General features: G+C 47.9%; 1 protein-coding gene across 1 annotated transcript in view; it reads left to right on the forward strand.

Annotated features, from left to right (window-relative positions):
- robo1 (roundabout, axon guidance receptor, homolog 1 (Drosophila)) overlaps window positions 1–20,590 on the forward strand; it is a 423,568-nt gene that overhangs the window by 392,861 nt on the left and 10,117 nt on the right. The window contains exons 21-27 of the mRNA XM_042296381.1: window positions 400–554; window positions 4,477–4,869; window positions 5,712–5,828; window positions 8,089–8,233; window positions 9,620–9,865; window positions 13,046–13,548; window positions 13,714–13,878. Of these exons, the coding sequence (XP_042152315.1) occupies window positions 400–554; window positions 4,477–4,869; window positions 5,712–5,828; window positions 8,089–8,233; window positions 9,620–9,865; window positions 13,046–13,548; window positions 13,714–13,878 (1,724 nt within the window). The remainder of the gene's footprint in view (window positions 1–399; window positions 555–4,476; window positions 4,870–5,711; window positions 5,829–8,088; window positions 8,234–9,619; window positions 9,866–13,045; window positions 13,549–13,713; window positions 13,879–20,590) is intronic.

Consider the following 20,590-nt stretch of genomic DNA (forward strand, 5'->3'; position numbering starts at 1 on the left):
TGTTGGTGGTTTGGGGCAGTGTTGGTGGTTCAGTGAGTGTTGGTGGTTTGGGGGAGCGTTGGTGGTTCAGTGAGTGAGTGAGTCAGTGAAACAGTGTCATCGGCCATGGACAAGTCAAGAGCACATCATCTATTTATCTGAGCTTTCCTCTAATGCAAGGCCAATGGAGCAGGGAGCAGGAAGGAGAGGGAGAGATCATTTCTGTAAAACAACAACCTAACTATAGGGATAATTTCAGTATACCAGCCTGGAAATGAGTGAATCCCCATCGATCTGCCTAAAACCCCATTCATTACATGTTCTTGTTAGTCATATCAATATGAATTCTTGCTGTGCTATAGTGGTGCAGCATTTTCCATTGTTAGTCAGCGTTGGCTGTTTTGTACTCCATCCTTCCAGGCCAGGTTTGCTGAACATTGGGGAGTCTGCTACCCAGCCCTGGTTGGCTGATACCTGGCCCAACTCCTGCTCCAATCACAACGACTGTAGCATGAACTGCTGCACTGCAGGACAGGGCAACAGTGACAGCAACCTGGCTACATACAGCCGCCCAGGTGAGTACGCTACGCACTGGAACAACACACCCAAACATAAACTGGACTAAAACAGTTATCCATAGGGGTAAATGGGCACATGCCCCCTCAGATTTGTCCTGTTAAATATATATATATATATTTATGTTTTGTTTTAGTTTGTTCTGTGTAATGCTACTAGCCACTTAGCAATTTTATGAAGTTGGCTTTAGCCCAGATAGATTCCGAATCTCATAACCCGCTACCAAGAAGAATCAGTTTGGTAGACTTTAGATAAGCAAGCAATTACTAAATGTACTGAATAAGACTCACATTCCTTTCAAGATTTTAGCAGCGATGCAGAGAAGCATATATATATATATATATATATATATAATTGTTTTAAAGAACTACCAGTCAGGAGGATACAGACAGCTCAAGCGGTATGCTTAGATATGCAGAAAAATATACATACATTTCTTCATAGCAATAAGCATAACGATTATGGTTGCAGGAAAAAGCTGTTTCAGGTGTTTGAAAAATGCAAAATTCTAGTCCCCCTCTGGACCAACACCCAGCCATTCTCACGTACTTTGTGCCCCCTCAGAATTTTGGGGTACATGTGACACCCTGCACTCAAAGCAAAGCATGGATAAGAATCATAAAAACGAGCGGACCTAGTCGGTAGAAAACAGAGAGAAGTGAAGTGAAATCCCAAATCTGGGTTAGCTCCCTTGAGACTTCTCTCTCTTACCTCTCTCCTCGCGAGGTCTCTATAACAAAAAACCTTAAGGGAGGCTTAGGAGTAGAAGTATGTGTGTTTGATTTATTTCAGGTTAAAGCGGGGCGGTTTTAGGCAGGAAATAAAAGGAGCACGCTGGATGAGCCTTATGGGTTTACTCTGCTGCAAATCTAATTGCTCTGCCAAATTCCATACTGTTGTTATAGCCTGCAATGTCATTTCCACTAAGTGCTCAGTTATTTAAGAAATGTGGAGCAGTGGCAGAGATCAGAGCAGACTGCAGACTGCAGCCAACACCGGATGTAGAGATGGAGAGAGAGAGGTACCTGGAAGAGTGCATAGATAGAAAGGGAACGAAGGAGGAAAAAGAATGATGAGATGATGTAGCATACACAGAGATAAATGGAGAGAGAAAGTAGAGGGGAAGTAAATTGGACAGAGAAAGAGAAAGAATGAGGGAGTTGGGAGGAAAGTAAAGAGAGCAGAAGAGATGGACAGTAACGGAGGGAGGGAGGGTTATGGTACACCTCCAGGTGGCCTCTCAGTCAGCAGTACTTTCTATAAACAATAGGGATTGAGTTTGGCTCTGAAGTCAAAGGGACACACACACACGCACGCACACACACACACACACGCACGCACGCACACACACACACACACACACACACACACACACACACACACACACACACACACACACACACACACACACACACACACACACACACACACACACACACACACACACACACAAAAGAGCGCTATAAGTACTCACACTCTACAGAGAAAGAGGGTCAACAGCTGCTAGAGGAGGGAGAAGTATGTCTCGTGGTGCAGGGTGGGGACAAAGGATTTGAGGTTATACACACATAGGTAGGTCTTAACTACAAAACATGGACCCCAGCCCTGAACCTCCCTTTGAGATACAGGAGGCTTAGAAGTTGAACTAAAGTAAAAAGCGATGTGAGTATACAGTAGTCGTTTGAACAATCGTTTGGACACGCGGCAGGCGTCTCTCCAGCTGTAGCGTCTGACAGATAGTACAGTAGTGTACCGTCTCCTACCCACTCATTGACTCATTTACATTGTTGGCCTCGACCATCTCCCCAAACAGGCTGACACACAATCCTAGTGTAGCAGATGTTCTGCAGTTCTAAGTGCTGTGCTTCCCCTGGGTTAGGCAAATGACTCAAGGACAAAGAAACACTGTACCCATAAAATACATCTTCTAAAGTTACCCATCACAGTCAACCCAAGAAAACCTAATCCGACTTTTCATTCCATGGTGTGTTTAACTTTTCCCTAACATTGGTTCTGATGACAATCTGGGAGTTTGTTTGAGAAGGGATGAAATGCTAAAAGCACTACTCACTCACTGCATGTTCAAGACATTTAGGAGCATGCCTGGTGCTGGCTGCTTTGTGTGGCCAACCTAAACCCTGTGAAGGTTTAACTTCTTATGTTATAGGGGACGCTTGCGTCCCATTTGGCCAAAAGCCAGGGAAAATGCAGCGCGGCAAATTCAAATAAAATTATATAAAAATCTAACTTTCATTAAATTACACATGTTAGATACTAAATTAAAGCTACACTCGTTTTGAATCCAGCCAACATGTCAGATTTTAAAAAGGCTTTTCGGTGAAAGCATAAAAAGCTATTATCTGATGATAGCACAACAGTAAACAAAGAGGGTAGAATATTTCAACCCTGCAGGCGCAACACAAAACGCAGAAATAAAATACACTATAAAACATGCCTTACCTTTGACAAGCTTCTTTTTTTGGCACTCTGATTAATTCCATCCATATATATCCAAAATGTCCATTTATTTGGCGCTTTTGATCCAAAAAAAAACAGCTTCCAAATTGCGCAACGTCACTACAAAATATTTCAAAAGTTGCCTGTAAACTTTGGCAAAACATTTCAAACTACTTTTGTAATCCAACTTTAGGTATTTTTAAACCTTAATAATCGATCAAATTGAAGACAGGTCTATCTGTGTTCAATACAGGAAGACAACAAACCAAGCTACTTTTCAAGTCTTGCGCAACTCTCAACAGTGTTACGCAGTTCCTAGATGGCCTACTTCTTCATTGCACAAAGGAATAACCTCAACCAAATTCCAAATACTGATGACATCCAGTGGAAGCGGTAGGAACTGAAAACAAGTTCCTAAGAAATATTGTTTCCCAATGAGACCTCACTGGACAGACAGAGACCTAAAAAAAAACAATTCTGAACGGTTAGTCCTCGGGGTTTTGCCTGCTACATAAGTTCTGTTATACTCACAGACATGATTCAAACAGTTTTAGAAATGTCCGAGTGTTTCCTATCCAAATCCACTACTAACATGCATATCTTATATTCTAGGCATGAGTAGCAGGAAGTTGAAATTGGGCAGGCTATTTATCCAAAAGTGAAAATGCTGCCCCCTATACCTTAAGAAGTTAACAGGATCAGCGGCTGGGTGACAGAGCCGAGGGATACGAGTTAATGTCCCTTTATCTAACACATAGGGGCCCTTTCTACACATCTACCTCTGAAGTGCCTCAGATAACCCTCGGTTCTTGGAAATGTAAGGTTCACGTGCGCTCGGTTGTTCTACCTGTAGCCGTCCTCGATATTTACCGCAAGGCTATCTCTCAGATCTGCTGGAGGATTTTAATATTTTATGAGCCAGAGAAAATTGGATCTGTCAGTGGAGCTCTGCTCTTTGCTGCATGCTTCCTTCCAACCTTCTGATACAGACATGTTCCACTGTCCTTCTCAATGAGCAAAGCCTCCTCGCCTGGCTTCTGACAGGGAGAATAGACATGACAAACACGCTGTGGATGAGACAAAGACATTATCGAGACAGAAAGACAGAGAGAGCAGACAGTGGAAGTATAATACAGCTCCACTCACCTGAACCAGATGGGGATAGTTGACGTACATAATGAACTGTAGTTTGCACTGAAATATATACACCTGTCTAGACTGAGGGCACAGTGATCTGTTGAAAGGTACAAATGACTCGGGCTGATTTATTTCTGTGTCATTCTGAAATGTTAATCTTTTCAGCTTATTTTTTTCCGGAGTATGATGCCAGTGAATACAACTGAATACAATGCCATTTGTGCCATTCATGCACTTGGCAAACCTCTTCTTCTGAACCTAGCTATAGGAGCTAGTCCGGTCTTTGACTAAACCTTTCACCCTCCACCCGCTCCCCATGTTATCCAGCCGACTGCATCGCCAACTATAACAACCAGATGGAGAGCAAGCAGACCAACCTGATGGTGCCTGAGGGAGGAGTGTACGGAGACGTGGATCTCTCCAACAAGATCAACGAGATGAAGACCTTCAACAGCCCCAACCTGAAGGACGGACGCTTCGTTGGGCCGGGTGGACCAGGGGGACAGCCCACCCCGTACGCCACCACACAGCTCATTCAGTCTTCTATCCTGGGAAACAACATCAACACAGACAGAGGGGTAGGAGGGGGAGGGGGAGGGGGAGCGGAGACAAACGAGAAACACGGCTGGAAACCCAACCCTGTTCAGGGGCAGAAGCAACAGGAAATGACCTCACAGCTCCACCAATATAACATCATGGAGCAGAACAAGCTGAACAAGGGTGAGTGTGTGGTGGGAATCAGTGGAGGTTAGGAGGTCAAACCATAGCCGTCTTCCATCTTTCTTTCTTCCCTTCTTTATTTCCTGTCTTCCCTGTGGATGGGCCCACCATGCTGAAGAATGTTCCTTTTTTCACTGTCTTCCCTGCTGCCCCCATTCAGTCATATGAATAGAGAGCATCATCAGTCTCCCTCTCATTGTCTACTATGCATTTTCCTAACTCCTCTTTCCTCTCTGGGTTCATTTCAAATCTCTGCACTACATTCTGGGTCAGGCCTGAGTTTCTGTCTTTACTGTCTGGGTTGGTCTTCATTGGTCAAGTCTCATAGCTACAGCTGTAAGGATTTTCTCCATGTGTCAGGTATCTGAAGGAGAGATAACCATTTCTGTTGGAACTGACAGGGACTGAACTAAACTGTCGCCACCTTCTTCTTACCTGCAGAAAATAGCTGCTACTTTAGTGACACCGTTTTCAGTTTCGTCATGGTCTCTTGTATGGAACAGAAATGGCATGTATTCTCTCTCAGCACTCTTAGGAAGACAGCATCCACCAGACTGTTTATTGAGACAGTTTCAACTTACATTTCAACTTATTAGAGGTGTATGACACACATTTTAACACATTGCTGGTTCAGATCATCATTTAGATGTGTTGCTAGATTGTTAGCTCTTATGTTAGCCTAACTGTGATCATTAGTCAGTTAAACTCAAACAGTCTCTATGGATCTTTTTATATCATAATGTCCCCCTCTGTCCTTCATTTCCATGCTTTTCTAATGCGGTAATATAGTGTATACTGCCCACCTTCCTCATGCTTACCATCCTCCTCCTCTCCCTTACCAGACCACTACAGAGGAGGGGACAGTCCCATGGCTACCACCATCCCCTATAACCAGGCCCACGAGGCCCACACCGTGGGCTCCCACAACAGCTCTGACCATGGCAGCAGCAGCACCTCCGGTGAGAGAGTGGGGAACGGGGGTGGGGGGTATTCAGTATACACAGCCATATGGCTGGTGTTTTACTGCGTGGATGTTTAGTGAATCATGTTTGTTGTTGTTTCCCATCCTTATTTTCCTCAAAAGCAATACATTGTAGTGGGACTAATAATGTAATGCTTTAAAATTGTTATTTTGATTCATTTCCATGTCAGTATCTTGAAGAGAAATTAAAATGCCTTCAGTGGAGGGAAAACATCCCAGGCATCAGTTTTCAGTCTGTGTGTGTTTCCAGTCAGTTTCCAGTCTGTATGTGTTTCCAGTCAGTTTCCAGTCTGTGTGTGTTTCCAGTCTGTTTCCAGTCTGTATGTGTTTCCAGTCTGTTTCCAGTCTGTGTGTGTTTCCAGTCAGTTTCCAGTCTGTATGTGTTTCCAGTCAGTTTCCAGTCTGTATGTGTTTCCAGTCAGTTTCCAGTCTGTATGTGTTTCCAGTCTGTTTCCAGTCTGTATGTGTTTCCAGTCAGTTTCCAGTATGTTTGTGTTTCCAGTCAGTTTCCAGTCTGTGTGTGTTTCCAGTCAGTTTCCAGTCTGTGTGTGTTTCCAGTCTGTTTCCAGTCTGTATGTGTTTCCAGTCTGTTTCCAGTCTGTATGTGTTTCCAGTCTGTTTCCAGTCTGTGTGTGTTTCCAGTTTCAGTTTCCAGTCTGTGTGTGTTTCCAGTCAGTTTCCAGTCTGTATGTGTTTCCAGTCAGTTTCCAGTCTGTGTGTGTTTCCAGTCAGTTTCCAGTCAGTTTCCAGTCTGTGTGTGTTTCCAGTCTGTTTCCAGTCTGTATGTGTTTCCAGTCCAGTTTCAGTCTGTTTCCAGTCTGTATGTGTTTCCAGTCTGTTTCCAGTCTGTGTGTGTTTCCAGTCAGTTTCCAGTCTGTGTGTGTTTCAGTCAGTCAGTTTCCAGTCTGTGTGTGTTTCCAGTCAGTTTCCAGTCTGTGTGTGTTTCCAGTCAGTTTCCAGTCTGTGTGTGTTTCCAGTCTGTTTCCAGTGTTTCCAGTCTGTTTCCAGTCTGTTTTCAGTCAGTTTCCAGTCTGTTTCCAGTCTGTATGTGTTTCTGTTTCCAGTCTGTATGTGTTTCCAGTCAGTTTCCAGTCTGTGTGTGTTTCCAGTCAGTTTCCAGTCAGTCTGTGTGTGTTTCCAGTCCAGTCAGTTTCCAGTCTGTGTCCGTTTCCAGTCTGTGTCCGTTTCCAGTCAGTTTCCAGTCTGTGTCCATTTCCAGTCTGTATCCGTTTCCAGTCTGTGTCCGTTTCCAGTCTGTGTCCGTTTCCAGTCTGTCCGTTTCCAGTCTGTGTCCGTTTCCAGTCTGTGTCCGTTTCCAGTCTGTGTTTGTTTCCAGTCTGTGTGTGTTTCCAGTCTGTGTCCGTTTCCAGTCTGTGTCCGTTTCCAGTCTGTGTCCGTTTCCAGTCTGTGTGTGTTTCCAGTCTGTGTCCGTTTCCAGTCTGTGTGTGTTTCCAGTCTCTTTCTTTTTCCTGTCTCTTTCCGGTCTTCGTCAGTTTCCAGTCAGTTTTTTCAATCCCATGTGCTTCTAACAGAAAATGAAAAACCTAGTTAGACTAGTTGGACTGTTCCTGTTGCTCAGACAAAACATTAATTAAACAAACATGAATTACCGTCCCCTTCATTCCTGCAAAGAGGAGGATAATGTCATCAGATATGCAGTGTTTGTTTCTGGACAAGGACTAATGACACACATTCCAGAGGGCATGCAACACTGCCTCCATAACGCCCAGGATTCATTCTGATATTGTATATGAAGTTCAGCTCGTTAAAGAGCAGCCCTCTGTGCTCGCTGAGCTCACAGCTCATTGGCTTCTCATTCTTATTGGCTGCAGTTAATTGGCTTCAGATGTTTTGTAATTTCTTTCACATTTTCTATTTTCTCTTGGCAATGGGGAACATTACAGTTGAAAAATGACTGCATTTTTGATGGCATGACTGGCATGAATTACAAATTGAGGGGTAATGTACGTGGTGCGTTTTCGTGGTGTCCACAATGAGAGGGGATGCTACTAGCCGACATGCTCTCATGTATAAAATTATATATTTTTTTATCCGTGTCAACCTTTCACTGAAATTAGCCCTGTTTGTTCCTACATTTTGATCTGCTGTTGATTTATTCATTTCTTTGTTGATTTAACGAGCATCAATAATGTAGTTGGTTGAGAGACAGAGGAGGATGTGAGAGTGGGGATGTGTTTCTACATGTTTCTGACTGAAGGAGTTCTTTGTTCATGCAGGGAGTCAAGGTCAAAAGAAGGGAGTGCGCACCCCCAAACTACCCAAACAAAGTGCAATGAACTGGGCTGACCTTCTGCCTCCTCCCCCTGCTAACCCACCTCCCTGCCGCAACATGGAGGAGTACTCCCTGTCTATGAACGAGAGGTGGGACATGTCTACACACACACACACACACACACCTCCCTGCCGCAACATGGAGGAGTACTCCCTGTCTATGAACGAGAGGTGGGACATGTCTACACACACACACACACACACACCTCCCTGCCGCAACATGGAGGAGTACTCCCTGTCTATGAACGAGAGGTGGGACATGTCTACACACACACACACACACACACACACACACACACCTCCCTGCCACAACATGGAGGAGTACTCCCTGTCTATGAACGAGAGGTGGGACATGTCTACACACACACACACACACACACACACACACACACACACACACACACACACACACACACACACACACACACACACACACACACACCTCCCTGCCACAACATGGAGGAGTACTCCCTGTCTATGAACGAGAGGTGGGACATGTCTATACACACACACACACACACACACACACACACACACACACACACACACACACACACACACACACACACACACACCTCCCTGCCACAACATGGAGGAGTACTCCCTGTCTATGAACGAGAGGTGGGACATGTCTACACACACACACACACACACACCTCCCTGCCACAACATGGAGGAGTACTCCCTGTCTATGAACGAGAGGTGGGACATGTCTACACACACACACACACACACACACACACACCTCCCTGCCACAACATGGAGGAGTACTCCCTGTCTATGGACGAGAGGTGGGACATGTCTACACACACACACACACACACACACACACACACACCTCCCTGCCACAACATGGAGAAGTACTCCCTGTCTATGGACGAGAGGTGGGAAAGGTCAACACACACACACACACACCTCCCTGCCACAACATGGAGGAGTACTCCCTGTCTATGAACGAGAGGTGTGACATGTCTACACACACATATACACACACACACACATATACACACATATACACACACACACACACACACACACACACACACACACACACACTCACCTCCCTGTCGCAACATGGAGGAGTACTCCCTGTCTATGGACGAGAGGTGGGAAAGGTCAACACACACACACACACACACCTCCCTGCCTCAACATGGAGGAGTACTTCCTGTCTATGGACGAGAGCTGGGAAAGGTCAACACACACACACACACACACACACACACACACACACGCACACACACACCTCCCTGCCACTCTATTCTTTCCTTCAATTTACTGAAAGAGTCAAATCTACCCTAAGGGTTTTTGTTCTATTGTGTATCAATGCTAGGTACATGTCAAACCTTTTCCTTTCCATGTCTACCTTGGTAGCAGCACAACATGAATATGTACTAGCTACATTGTTCAAGATATGAATGTTATTATCACATTGAGTGACATCCAACTAACCAGCGTGTTTCCCTGTGTTGACAGTTATGACCCAGATATGCAGTGCTCCCTACCCCCCTCCCGCATGTACCTGCAGCCAGACGAACTGGAGGAGGAGGAGGAGGAGATGGAGAGGGGTCCCACTCCACCCGTCAGAGGTGCTGCCTCGTCCCCCGCCGCGGTGTCCTACAGCCACCAGTCCACAGCCACCCTCACCCCCTCGCCCCAGGAGGAGCTGCAACCCATGCTCCAAGACACAACAGACAGCATGGTCTCTGGACACGAACGCAGGTACTGGAAGGCATTATACTGGATGAAATGGACTTTGATTGGCTGATATACAGTGGGTATAATAAGTATTCACCAACATTGGATTTTTTCAAATTTTATTGTGATACGAAGTGGGATTGAAATAGATTTAATTGTGATTCATTTTGTCATTGATCTACTCCATAATGTCGAAGTGAAAATAATATTCTACAAATGTAAACTAAAATACAAGTAATAAAACAATAAAATATCAAATAAAATATCAAATAAATTAGTTAAATTGGATGTAAATGACAGAGTGAAAAGTATACAGAATCAAATATACAGAATAAAAATATTCCAAAACATGCATCCTGTACTCAACAAGGCACTAAAACATGCATCCTGTACTCAACAAGGCACTAAAACATGCATCATGTACTCAACAAGGCACTAAAACATGCATCCTGTATGCAACAAGGCACTAAAACATGCATCCTGTACGCAACAAGGCACTAAAACATGCATCCTGTATGTATCAAGGCACTAAAACATGCATCATGTACGAAACAAGGCACTAAAAACATGCATCCTGTAGACAACAAGGCACTAAAACATGTATCCTGTATGCAACAAGGCACTAAAACATGCATCCTGTACACAACAAGGCACTAAAATATAAATCCTGTACACAACAAGGCACTAAAACATGCATCCTGTATGCAACAAGGCACTAAAACATGCGTCCTATACTCAACAAGGCACTAAAACATGCATCCTGTACTCAACAAGGCACTAAGACATGCATCCTGTACTCAACAAGGCACTAAGACATGCATCCTTGTCACATTTGTTTAATGGAGGAGACCAAGGCGCAGCATGATGTGAATACATTATATTTTAATGAAGACGAAGAACACTTAACAAACTATACAAAACAACAAACCGAACGTGAAGCTATATAAAACTAGTGCAGACACAGGCAACTAGACATAGACAGACAATAACCCACGAAATACCCAAAGAAGATGGCTGCCTAAAAATGGTTCCCAACTAGAGACAACGATAAACAGCTGCCTCTAATTGAGAACCAATCTAGGCAACCATAGACATACATAAACACCTAGATAGTGCACGACCCCATAAACCTATAAAACCCCTAGACAGTACGAAAACACATACATCACCCATGCCTGAGATAACCAAAACAATAAAGAAAACAAAGAATACTAAGGTCAGGGCATGACAATCCTGTATGCAACAAGACACTAAAACATGCATCCTGTACTCAACAAGGCACTACAACATGCATCCTATACACAAGGCACTACAACATGCATCCTGTACTCAACAAGGCACTAAAACATGCATCCTATACACAAGGCACTACAACATGCATCCTATACACAAGGCACTACAACATGCATCCTGTACTCAACAAGGCACTACAACATGCATCCTGTACTCAACAAGGCACTAAAACATGCATCCTGTACACAAGGCACTACAACATGCATCCTGTACTCAACAAGGCACTAAAACATGCATCCTATACACAAGGCACTACAACATGCATCCTGTACTCAACAAGGCACTAAAACATGCATCCTATACACAAGGCACTACAACATGCATCCTGTACACAAGGCACTACAACATGCATATTGTATGCAACAAGACACTAAAACATGCATCCTGTAAACAACAAGGCACTACAACATGCATATTGTATGCAACAAGGCACTAAAACATGCATCCTGTACGCTACAAGGCACTAAAACATGCATCCTGTATGCATCAAGGCACTAAAACATGCATCATGTACGAAACAAGGTACAAAAACATGCATCCTGTACACAACAAGGCACTAAAACATGCATCCTGTACACAACAAGGCACTAAAACATGCATCCTGTACACAACAAGGCACTAAAACATAAATCATGTACACAACAGAGTTAGAATATCTCATGATAAACTGCAGGTCATATTATTTACCAAGAGAGTTTTTAATCTATATTTTCATAGCTGTCTATTTACCCCCACAAACTGATGCTGTCACTAAGACCGCACTCAATGAGCTGTAAGCAAACAAGAAAATACACATCCAGAGGCAGCGCACCTAGTGGCCGGTGATTTTAATGCAGAGAAACTGAAATCTGTCTTGTCACCTGTGCAACTAGAGGAGATAAAACTTTAGATCACCTTTGCTCCACACACAGAAATGTATACAAAACTATAGATCACCTTTACTCCACACACAGAAATGTATACAAAACTCTAGATCACCTTTACGAGCTTACCAGACAAGCTAAATTCCTTCTATGCTTGCTTCGAGGCAAGCAACACTGAACCATGTATGAGGGCACCAGCTGTTCCAGACGACTGTGTAATCTCGCTCTCTGTAGCCGATGTGAGTTAGACCTTTAAACAGGTTTTCATTGACAAGGCCATGGGACCAGACAGATTATGAGGATGCATACTCAGAGCATGCACTGACCAACTGGCAGCTGTCTTCATCGACATTTTCAACCTCTCTCTGACCCAGTGTATAATACCTACATGTTTCAAGCAGACCACCCTCCCCCCAGAAGAATGCCAAAATAACCTGTCTACTTTGCCGTTTGATCCAACACCATCATTATGTTTTCTGACGACACAACGGTGGTTGGCCTTATCACCAACGATGATGAGGCAGCCTACAGCCTACAGGGAGGAGTTCAACAACCTCTTCCTCAACGTCAGCAAGACAAAGGAGCTGATCGTGGACTACAGGCAACGGAGGGCTGAGCAGGCCCCCATCCACATTGAGGCACTAAAACATGCATCCTGTATGCAACAAGGCACTAAAACATGCATCCTGTACACAACAAGGCACTAAAACATGCATCCTGTACACATCAAGGCACTAAAACATGCATCCTGTATGCAACAAGGCACTAAAACATGCATCCTGTACTTGTCTCATCAAGGTCTATTAGTGTTTTATTTGTCAGTAATCTTTTGTCAAGATCATTGACAAAAACTTACAATAAATCAATTTTAATCTTACTCTGCAAAACAATAAAAAGTGAAGAAATCCAAGAGGGATTAGTACTGATGGTACCCACTGTAGTAATGATTTTAAAAGTCTGTGCAAAACATTCTGTCGTGATTTATAATTGAATTTATTTAATTGATTTGGTATACCCTACATTAAGAACATGTCTCCTGCTGTTTCAGACGCCATGTAGTGAGCCCCCCTCCCCTCTCCCCCTCACACACCTACGGTTACATCTCCAGCCCCATGTCTCTGGACACAGATGGCATGGAGGAGGAGGAGGAGATGTTGGAGGAAGAGGAGGAAGAGGAGGAAGGGGACAAGACAGACGCGGAGGTGGCCAAGGTGCACCACCACCACACCCACCCTCACCACCCTCACCACCCCCACCACCCCCAGCAGATGCACAGCAGGAGGCTGCTGCTGCGGGGCCTGGAGCAGACGCCAGCCTCCAGCATGGGGGACCTGGAGAGCTCTGTGACGGGCTCCATGATCAACGGCTGGGGTTCAGCCTCCGAGGAGGACAACGCCTCATCAGGACGCTCCAGTGCCGTCAGCTCCTCAGATGGATCCTTCTTCACAGACGCCGACTTTGCCCAGGCCGTGGCGGCTGCTGCAGAGTACGCAGGCCTCAAGGTGGCCAAGTACCCCAACCCCACGCAAGGCCAGGAGGGAGGCCCCGGAGGTAAGCACATATATTGTGATGTCACTTTATCAAGAACAGTAGAAAACAAGATCATGAGCACATGAACTTTGAATCAATATGATTCCCTTATTCTGCCTTCCCTTTGATAGGGGGAAAACCTTTTCATGGTTTCATGTGCCTTACCAAATGTGTCTTTCCCTTCAGCGCGAAAGTACCAAATGACCCCCTCAGGCCACCGTCCGGGCAGCCCCCCTTCCACAGACAGTAACATGAGCACGGCCAACATGCATAAGAGGCCTCCTAAGAAGCAGAAACAGCACCCTGCAGCGAGCCACCCAGGGCTCCAGAGACGAGAGGCCTACGCTGAAGGTACAGTACAGAACCACACTCTGCTCATTCATCACTAAAGTACTGTATGAGGTGGAATGTCATAATGAGGACTGGAGCTGTACCATGGATCCATCTGTATTCTAGTGTTCTAATACTGTAATACCTCATAATGAGTACTGGAGCTGTACCATGGATCCATCTGTATTCTAGTGTTCTACTACTGTAATACCTCACAATGAGTACTGTAGCTGCACCATGGATCCATCTGTATTCTAGTGTTCTAATACTGTAATACCTCATAATGAGTACTGGAGCTGTACCATGGATCCATCTGTATTCTAGTGTTCTACTACTGTAATACCTCATAATGGTATAGCCACCATGGATCCATCTGTATTCTAGTGTTCTAATACTGTAATACCTCATAATGAGGACTGGAGCTGTACCATGGATCCATCTGTATTCTAGCGTTCTAATACTGTAATACCTCATAATGAGTACTGGAGCTGTACCATGGATCCATCTGTATTCTAGTCCCCTAATACTGTAATACCTCATAATGAGGACTGGAGCTGTACCATGGATCCATCTGTATTCTAGTCCCCTAATACCTCATAATGAGGACTGGAGCTGTACCATGGATCCATCTGTATTCTAGTCCCCTAATACCTCATAATGAGGACTGGAGCTGTACCATGGATCCATCTGTATTCTAGTCCCCTAATACCTCATAATGAGTACTGGAGCTGTACCATGGATCCATCTGTATTCTAGTGTTCTACTACTGTAATACCTCATAATGAGTACTGGAGCTGTACCATGGATCCATCTGTATTCTAGTGTTCTACTACTGTAATACCTCATAATGAGTACTGTAGCTGCACCATGGATCCATCTGTATTCTAGTGTTCTAATACTGTAATACCTCATAATGAGGACTGGAGCTGTACCATGGATCCATCTGTATTCTAGCGTTCTAATACTGTAATACCTCATAATGAGTACTGGAGCTGTACCATGGATCCATCTGTATTCTAGTCCCCTAATACTGTAATACCTCATAATGAGGACTGGAGCTGTACCATGGATCCATCTGTATTCTAGTCCCCTAATACCTCATAATGAGGACTGGAGCTGTACCATGGATCCATCTGTATTCTAGTCCCCTAATACCTCATAATGAGGACTGGAGCTGTACCATGGATCCATCTGTATTCTAGTCCCCTAATACCTCATAATGAGGACTGGAGCTGTACCGTGGATCCATCTGTATTCTAGTCCCCTAATACCTCATAATGAGGACTGGAGCTGTACCATGGATCCATCTGTATTTTAGTCCCCTACTACTGTAATACCTCACTACCCAGCCCCACCCATGTGATATATGATATGGTGCCTGTCTGAGACGCAGTGTCCAGGAGTGAGTGAGTGTGAGTGTGTCATAAGTCAGAGCTTTAATCATTCTCCTCTTGTGTGTGTGCATGCACGCCAAGCATCGCTCCCAATCTGCAGCTGTGCAGAGCAGAGCAGACTGGGGTAGAATGGAGGGGGTCTGTTTCAGGGGACTACAGTCCAGCTCCAGCCCGTTCTGTTGCTGCTGACACTGGGATGTCTTCCTCTCCAGCTAGCCACTAATGAAATTAACCCAGGTGCTTATTGAAGTGGCCCCCTGTCCTCCACTCCAGGAGCCAGGAATAAACAAGGCAGGGACCAACTACAGAGTAACAACGCACAGCACCAGGAATATGCTTATCCTTGTCAAAGTGAAGTATGTCAACTTTAAGGTTATTGATTGTTTAATGTGTGCCCACGTGTTACAACAAAACTGGACATTTTAGTTATGTACTCCTCTGGGATTTAGCTTTTGCAAATGGAATTTGTGTGTGTGTGTGTGTGGATAGATGTGTGTGGGTAGTGTGTGTTCGTGTATGTGTGTTTGTGTGTGTTTGTGTGTGTGTGTGTGTGTGCATACGTGCATATGTGTGTGTGTGTGTGTGTGTGTGTGTTGAGAGTGTGAGTGTGTGTGTGTGTGTGTGGAGCTGGCTCTCCTCTTACTGTGAGGTGTCCTTGTGTGTTGGAAGCACTTGACAGGGAGATTTAATATCCAGCCCCTCTCTGAGCCAGACCAGCTATCACTGCACCAAATTCTAGCCCCTCCTCCTCTCCTCCCCTCCATCCCTCCATCCCTCCTTCCCTCCATCCTGCCTTCCACCCCAACCCATCCCTTTGAAGTAATCTCTCCACCCCTCACTCTGCTCTCCTCCAGCTCCCTCCATCTCCTCCCTCCTCCCTCACTCCCCCTCTTTGTTCCCTATGTGTGTCTGAGAGGAGTAAGGAGGAGAGGAGACAGACAGTTCTCCAGCCCTGGCTGTCTGTCTATCAGTCTGGTTTGGTCACAGATTGGATTTGATCTGAATGGTTTTTCATTTTCATTTGGAAGTTATTGCCGTGTCCTGTAGCGAGGGAGCGGCTTGAGTGACGGAGAGGTGATTGGGGTGGAGAGAGGTGATGGGGGAGGAGGGAGGTGATAGGGGAGGAGAGAGGTGATAGGGGAGGAGAGAGGTGATAGGGGAGGAGAGAGGTGATGGGGGTGGAGAGAGGTGATAGGGGAGGAGAGAGGTGATAGGGGAGGAGAGAGGTGATACGGGAGGAGAGAGGTGATAGGGGAGGAGAGAGGTGATGGGGGAGGAGAGAGGTGATGGGGGAGGAGAGAGGTGATACGGGAGGAGAGAGGTGATAGGGGAGGAGAAGGTGATGGGGAAGGGAGAGGTGATGGGGAGGAGAGAGGTGATGGGGGAGGGAGAGGTGATAGGGGAGGAGAGAGGTGATAGGGGAGGAGAGAAGTGATGGGGGAGGAGAGAGGTGATAGGGGAGGAGAGAGGTGATACGGGGAGGAGAGATGTGATAGGGGAGGAGAGAGGTGATGGGGGAGGAGAGAGGTGATACGGGAGGAGAGAGGTGATACGGGAGGAGAGAGGTGATAGGGGAGGAGAGAGGTGATGGGGGAGGAGAGACGTGATGGGGAGGAGAGAGGTGATAGGGGAGGAGAGAGGTGATACGGGAGGAGAGAGGTGATAGGGGAGGAGAGAGGTGATGGGGAGGAGAGAGGTGATACGGGAGGAGAGAGGTGATACGGGAGGAGAGAGGTGATAGGGGAGGAGAGAGGTGATACGGGAGGAGAGAGGTGATAGGGGAGGAGAGAGGTGATACGGGAGGAGAGAGGTGATACGGGAGGAGAGAGGTGATACGGGAGGAGAGAGGTGATACGGGAGGAGAGAGGTGATACGGGAGGAGAGAGGTGATGGGGGAGGAGAAGGTGATGGGGGAGGAGAGAGGTGATGGGGGAGGAGAGAGGTGATAGGGGAGGAGAGAGGTGATACGGGAGGAGAGAGGTGATAGGGGAGGAGGAGGTGATGGGGGAGAGAGAGATGATTGGGGAGGAGAGAGGTGATACGGGAGGAGAGAGGTGATACGGGAGGAGAGAGGTGATAGGGGAGGAGAGAGGTGATACGGGAGGAGAGAGGTGATAGGGGAGGAGAGAGGTGATAGGGGAGGAGAGAGGTGATACGGGAGGAGAGAGGTGATACGGGAGGAGAGAGGTGATACGGGAGGAGAGAGGTGATGGGGAGGAGAGAGGTGATACGGGAGGAGAGAGGTGATACGGGAGGAGAGAGGTGATACGGGAGGAGAGAGGTGATACGGGAGGAGAGAGGTGATACGGGAGGAGAGAGGTGATAGGGGAGGAGAGAGGTGATACGGGAGGAGAGAGGTGATACGGGAGGAGAGAGGTGATGGGGAGGAGAGAGGTGATGGGGGAGGAGAGAGGTGATGGGGAGGAGAGAGGTGATACGGGAGGAGAGAGGTGATACGGGAGGAGAGAGGTGATGGGGAGGAGAGAGGTGATGGAGGAGGAGAGAGGTGATGGGGAGGAGAGAGGTGATGGGGGAGGAGAGGTGATGGGGGAGGAGAGAGGTGATACGGGAGGAGAGAGGTGATGGGGGAGGTGAGAGAGGTGATGGGGGAGGAGAGAGGTGATAGGGGAGGAGAGAGGTGATACGGGAGGAGAGAGGTGATAGGGGAGGAGAGAGGTGATGGGGAGGAGAGAGGTGATAGGGGAGGAGAGAGGTGATACGGGAGGAGAGAGGTGATACGGGAGGAGAGAGGTGATACGGGAGGAGAGAGGTGATACGGGAGGAGAGAGGTGATGGGGGAGGAGAGAGGTGATGGGGGAGGAGAGAGGTGATGGGGGAGGAGAGAGGTGATACGGGGGAGGAGAGAGGTGATACGGGAGGAGAGAGGTGATACGGGGGAGGAGAGAGGTGATACGGGAGGAGAGAGGTGATACGGGAGGAGAGATGTGATAGGGGAGGAGAGAGGTGATACGGGAGGAGAGAGATGATACGGGAGGAGAGAGGTGATACGGGAGAAGAGAGGTGATACGGGAGGAGAGAGGTGATGGGGGAGGAGAGAGGTGATGGGGGAGGAGAGAGGTGATGGGGGAGGAGAGAGGTGGGGGGAGAGAGAGGTGACGGGGGAGGAGAGAGGTGATGGGGGGGAGGAGAGAGGTGATGGGGGATGATAGATTTGATGGGGGAGGAGAGGGGTGATACGGGAGGAGAGAGATGATGGGGAGGAGAGAGGTGATGGGGAGGAGAGAGGTGATGGGTTGGAGAGAGGTGATAGGGGAGGAGAGAGGTGATAGGGGAGGAGAGAGGTGATGGGGAGGAGAGAGGTGATACGGGAGGAGAGAGGTGATACGGGAGGAGAGAGGTGATAGGGGAGGAGAGAGGTGATACGGGAGGAGAGAGGTGATAGGGGAGGAGAGAGGTGATACGGGAGGAGAGAGGTGATACGGGAGGAGAGAGGTGATACGGGAGGAGAGAGGTGATACGGGAGGAGAGAGGTGATACGGGAGGAGAGAGGTGATACGGGAGGAGAGAGGTGATGGGGAGGAGAAGGTGATGGGGGAGGAGAGAGGTGATGGGGGAGGAGAGAGGTGATAGGGGAGGAGAAAGGTGATACGGGAGGAGAGAGGTGATAGGGGAGGAGAGAGGTGATGGGGAGAAGAGAGATGATTGGGGAGGAGAGAGGTGATACGGGAGGAGAGAGGTGATACGGGGGAGGTGATAGGGGAGGAGAGAGGTGATACGGGAGGAGAGAGGTGATAGGGGAGGAGAGAGGTGATAGGGGAGGAGAGAGGTGATACGGGAGGAGAGAGGTGACGGGAGGAGAGGTGATACGGGGAGGAGAGAGGTGATGGGGAGGAGAGAGGTGACGGGAGGAGAGAGGTGATACGGGAGGAGAGAGGTGATACGGGAGGAGAGAGGTGATACGGGAGGAGAGAGGTGATACGGGAGGAGAGAGGTGATAGGGGAGGAGAGAGGTGATAGGGGAGGGGAGAGGTGATGGAGGAGTGAGAGGTGATGGGGAGGAGAGAGATGATGGGGAGGAGAGAGGTGATGGGGGAGGAGAGAGGTGATACGGGAGGAGAGAGGTGATACGGGAGGAGAGAGGTGATACGGGAGGAGAGAGGTGATGGAGGAGGAGAGAGGTGATGGGGAGGAGAGAGGTGATGGGGGAGGAGAGAGGTGATGGGGGAGGAGAGAGGTGATACGGGAGGAGAGAGGTGATGGGGGAGGAGAGAGGTGATGGGGGAGGAGAGAGGTGATAGGGGAGGAGAGAGGTGATACGGGAGGAGAGAGGTGATACGGGAGGAGAGAGGTGATACGGGAGGAGAGAGGTGATAGGGGAGGAGAGAGGTGATACGGGAGGAGAGAGGTGATACGGGAGGAGAGAGGTGATACGGGAGGAGAGAGGTGATACGGGAGGAGAGAGGTGATGGGGGAGGAGAGAGGTGATGGGGGAGGAGAGAGGTGATGGGGGGAGGAGGGAGGTGATACGGGAGGAGAGAGGTGATACGGGAGGAGAGAGGTGATGGGGAGGAGAGGGTGACGGGAGGAGAGATGTGATAGGGGAGGAGAGAGGTGATACGGGAGGAGAGAGGTGATACGGGAGGAGAGAGGTGATGGGGAGGAGAGAGGTGACGGGAGGAGAGAGGTGATGGGGGAGGAGAGAGGTGATGGGGGAGGAGAGAGGTGATGGGGGAGGAGAGAGGTGATACGGGAGGAGAGAGGTGATGGGGGAGGAGAGAGGTGATAGGGGAGGAGAGAGGTGATACGGGAGGGAGAGGTGATGGGGGAGGAGAGAGGTGATGGGGGAGGAGAGAGGTGATGGGGAGGAGAGAGGTGATGGGGAGGAGAGAGGTGATGGGGAGGAGGGAGGTGATACGGGAGGAGGGAGGTGATAGGGGAGGAGAGAGGTGATGGGGGATGATAGATTTGATGGGGAGGAGAGGGGTGATACGGGAGGAGAGAGATGATAGGGGAGGAGAGAGGTGATGGGGAGGAGAGAGGTGATGGGTTGGAGAGAGGTGATAGGGGAGGAGAGAGGTGATAGGGGAGGAGAGAGGTGATGGGGGAGGAGAGAGGTGATGGGGAGGCGAGAGGTGACGGGGAGGAGAGAGATGACGGGGGAGGAGAGAGATGACGGGGGAGGCGAGAGGTGACGGGGAGGCGAGAGATGACGGGGAGGCGAGAGGTGACGGGGGGAGAGGTGATGGGGAGGAGAGAGGTGACGGGGAGGAGAGAGGTGATGGGGAGGAGAGAGGTGATGGGGGATGATAGATTTGATGGGGGAGGAGAGGGGTGATACGGGAGGAGAGAGATGATGGGGAGGAGAGAGGTGATGGGGA

The sequence above is a fragment of the Oncorhynchus tshawytscha genome, linkage group LG13, assembly GCF_018296145.1.
Source record: "Oncorhynchus tshawytscha isolate Ot180627B linkage group LG13, Otsh_v2.0, whole genome shotgun sequence".
Lineage (NCBI taxonomy): Eukaryota > Metazoa > Chordata > Actinopteri > Salmoniformes > Salmonidae > Oncorhynchus > Oncorhynchus tshawytscha.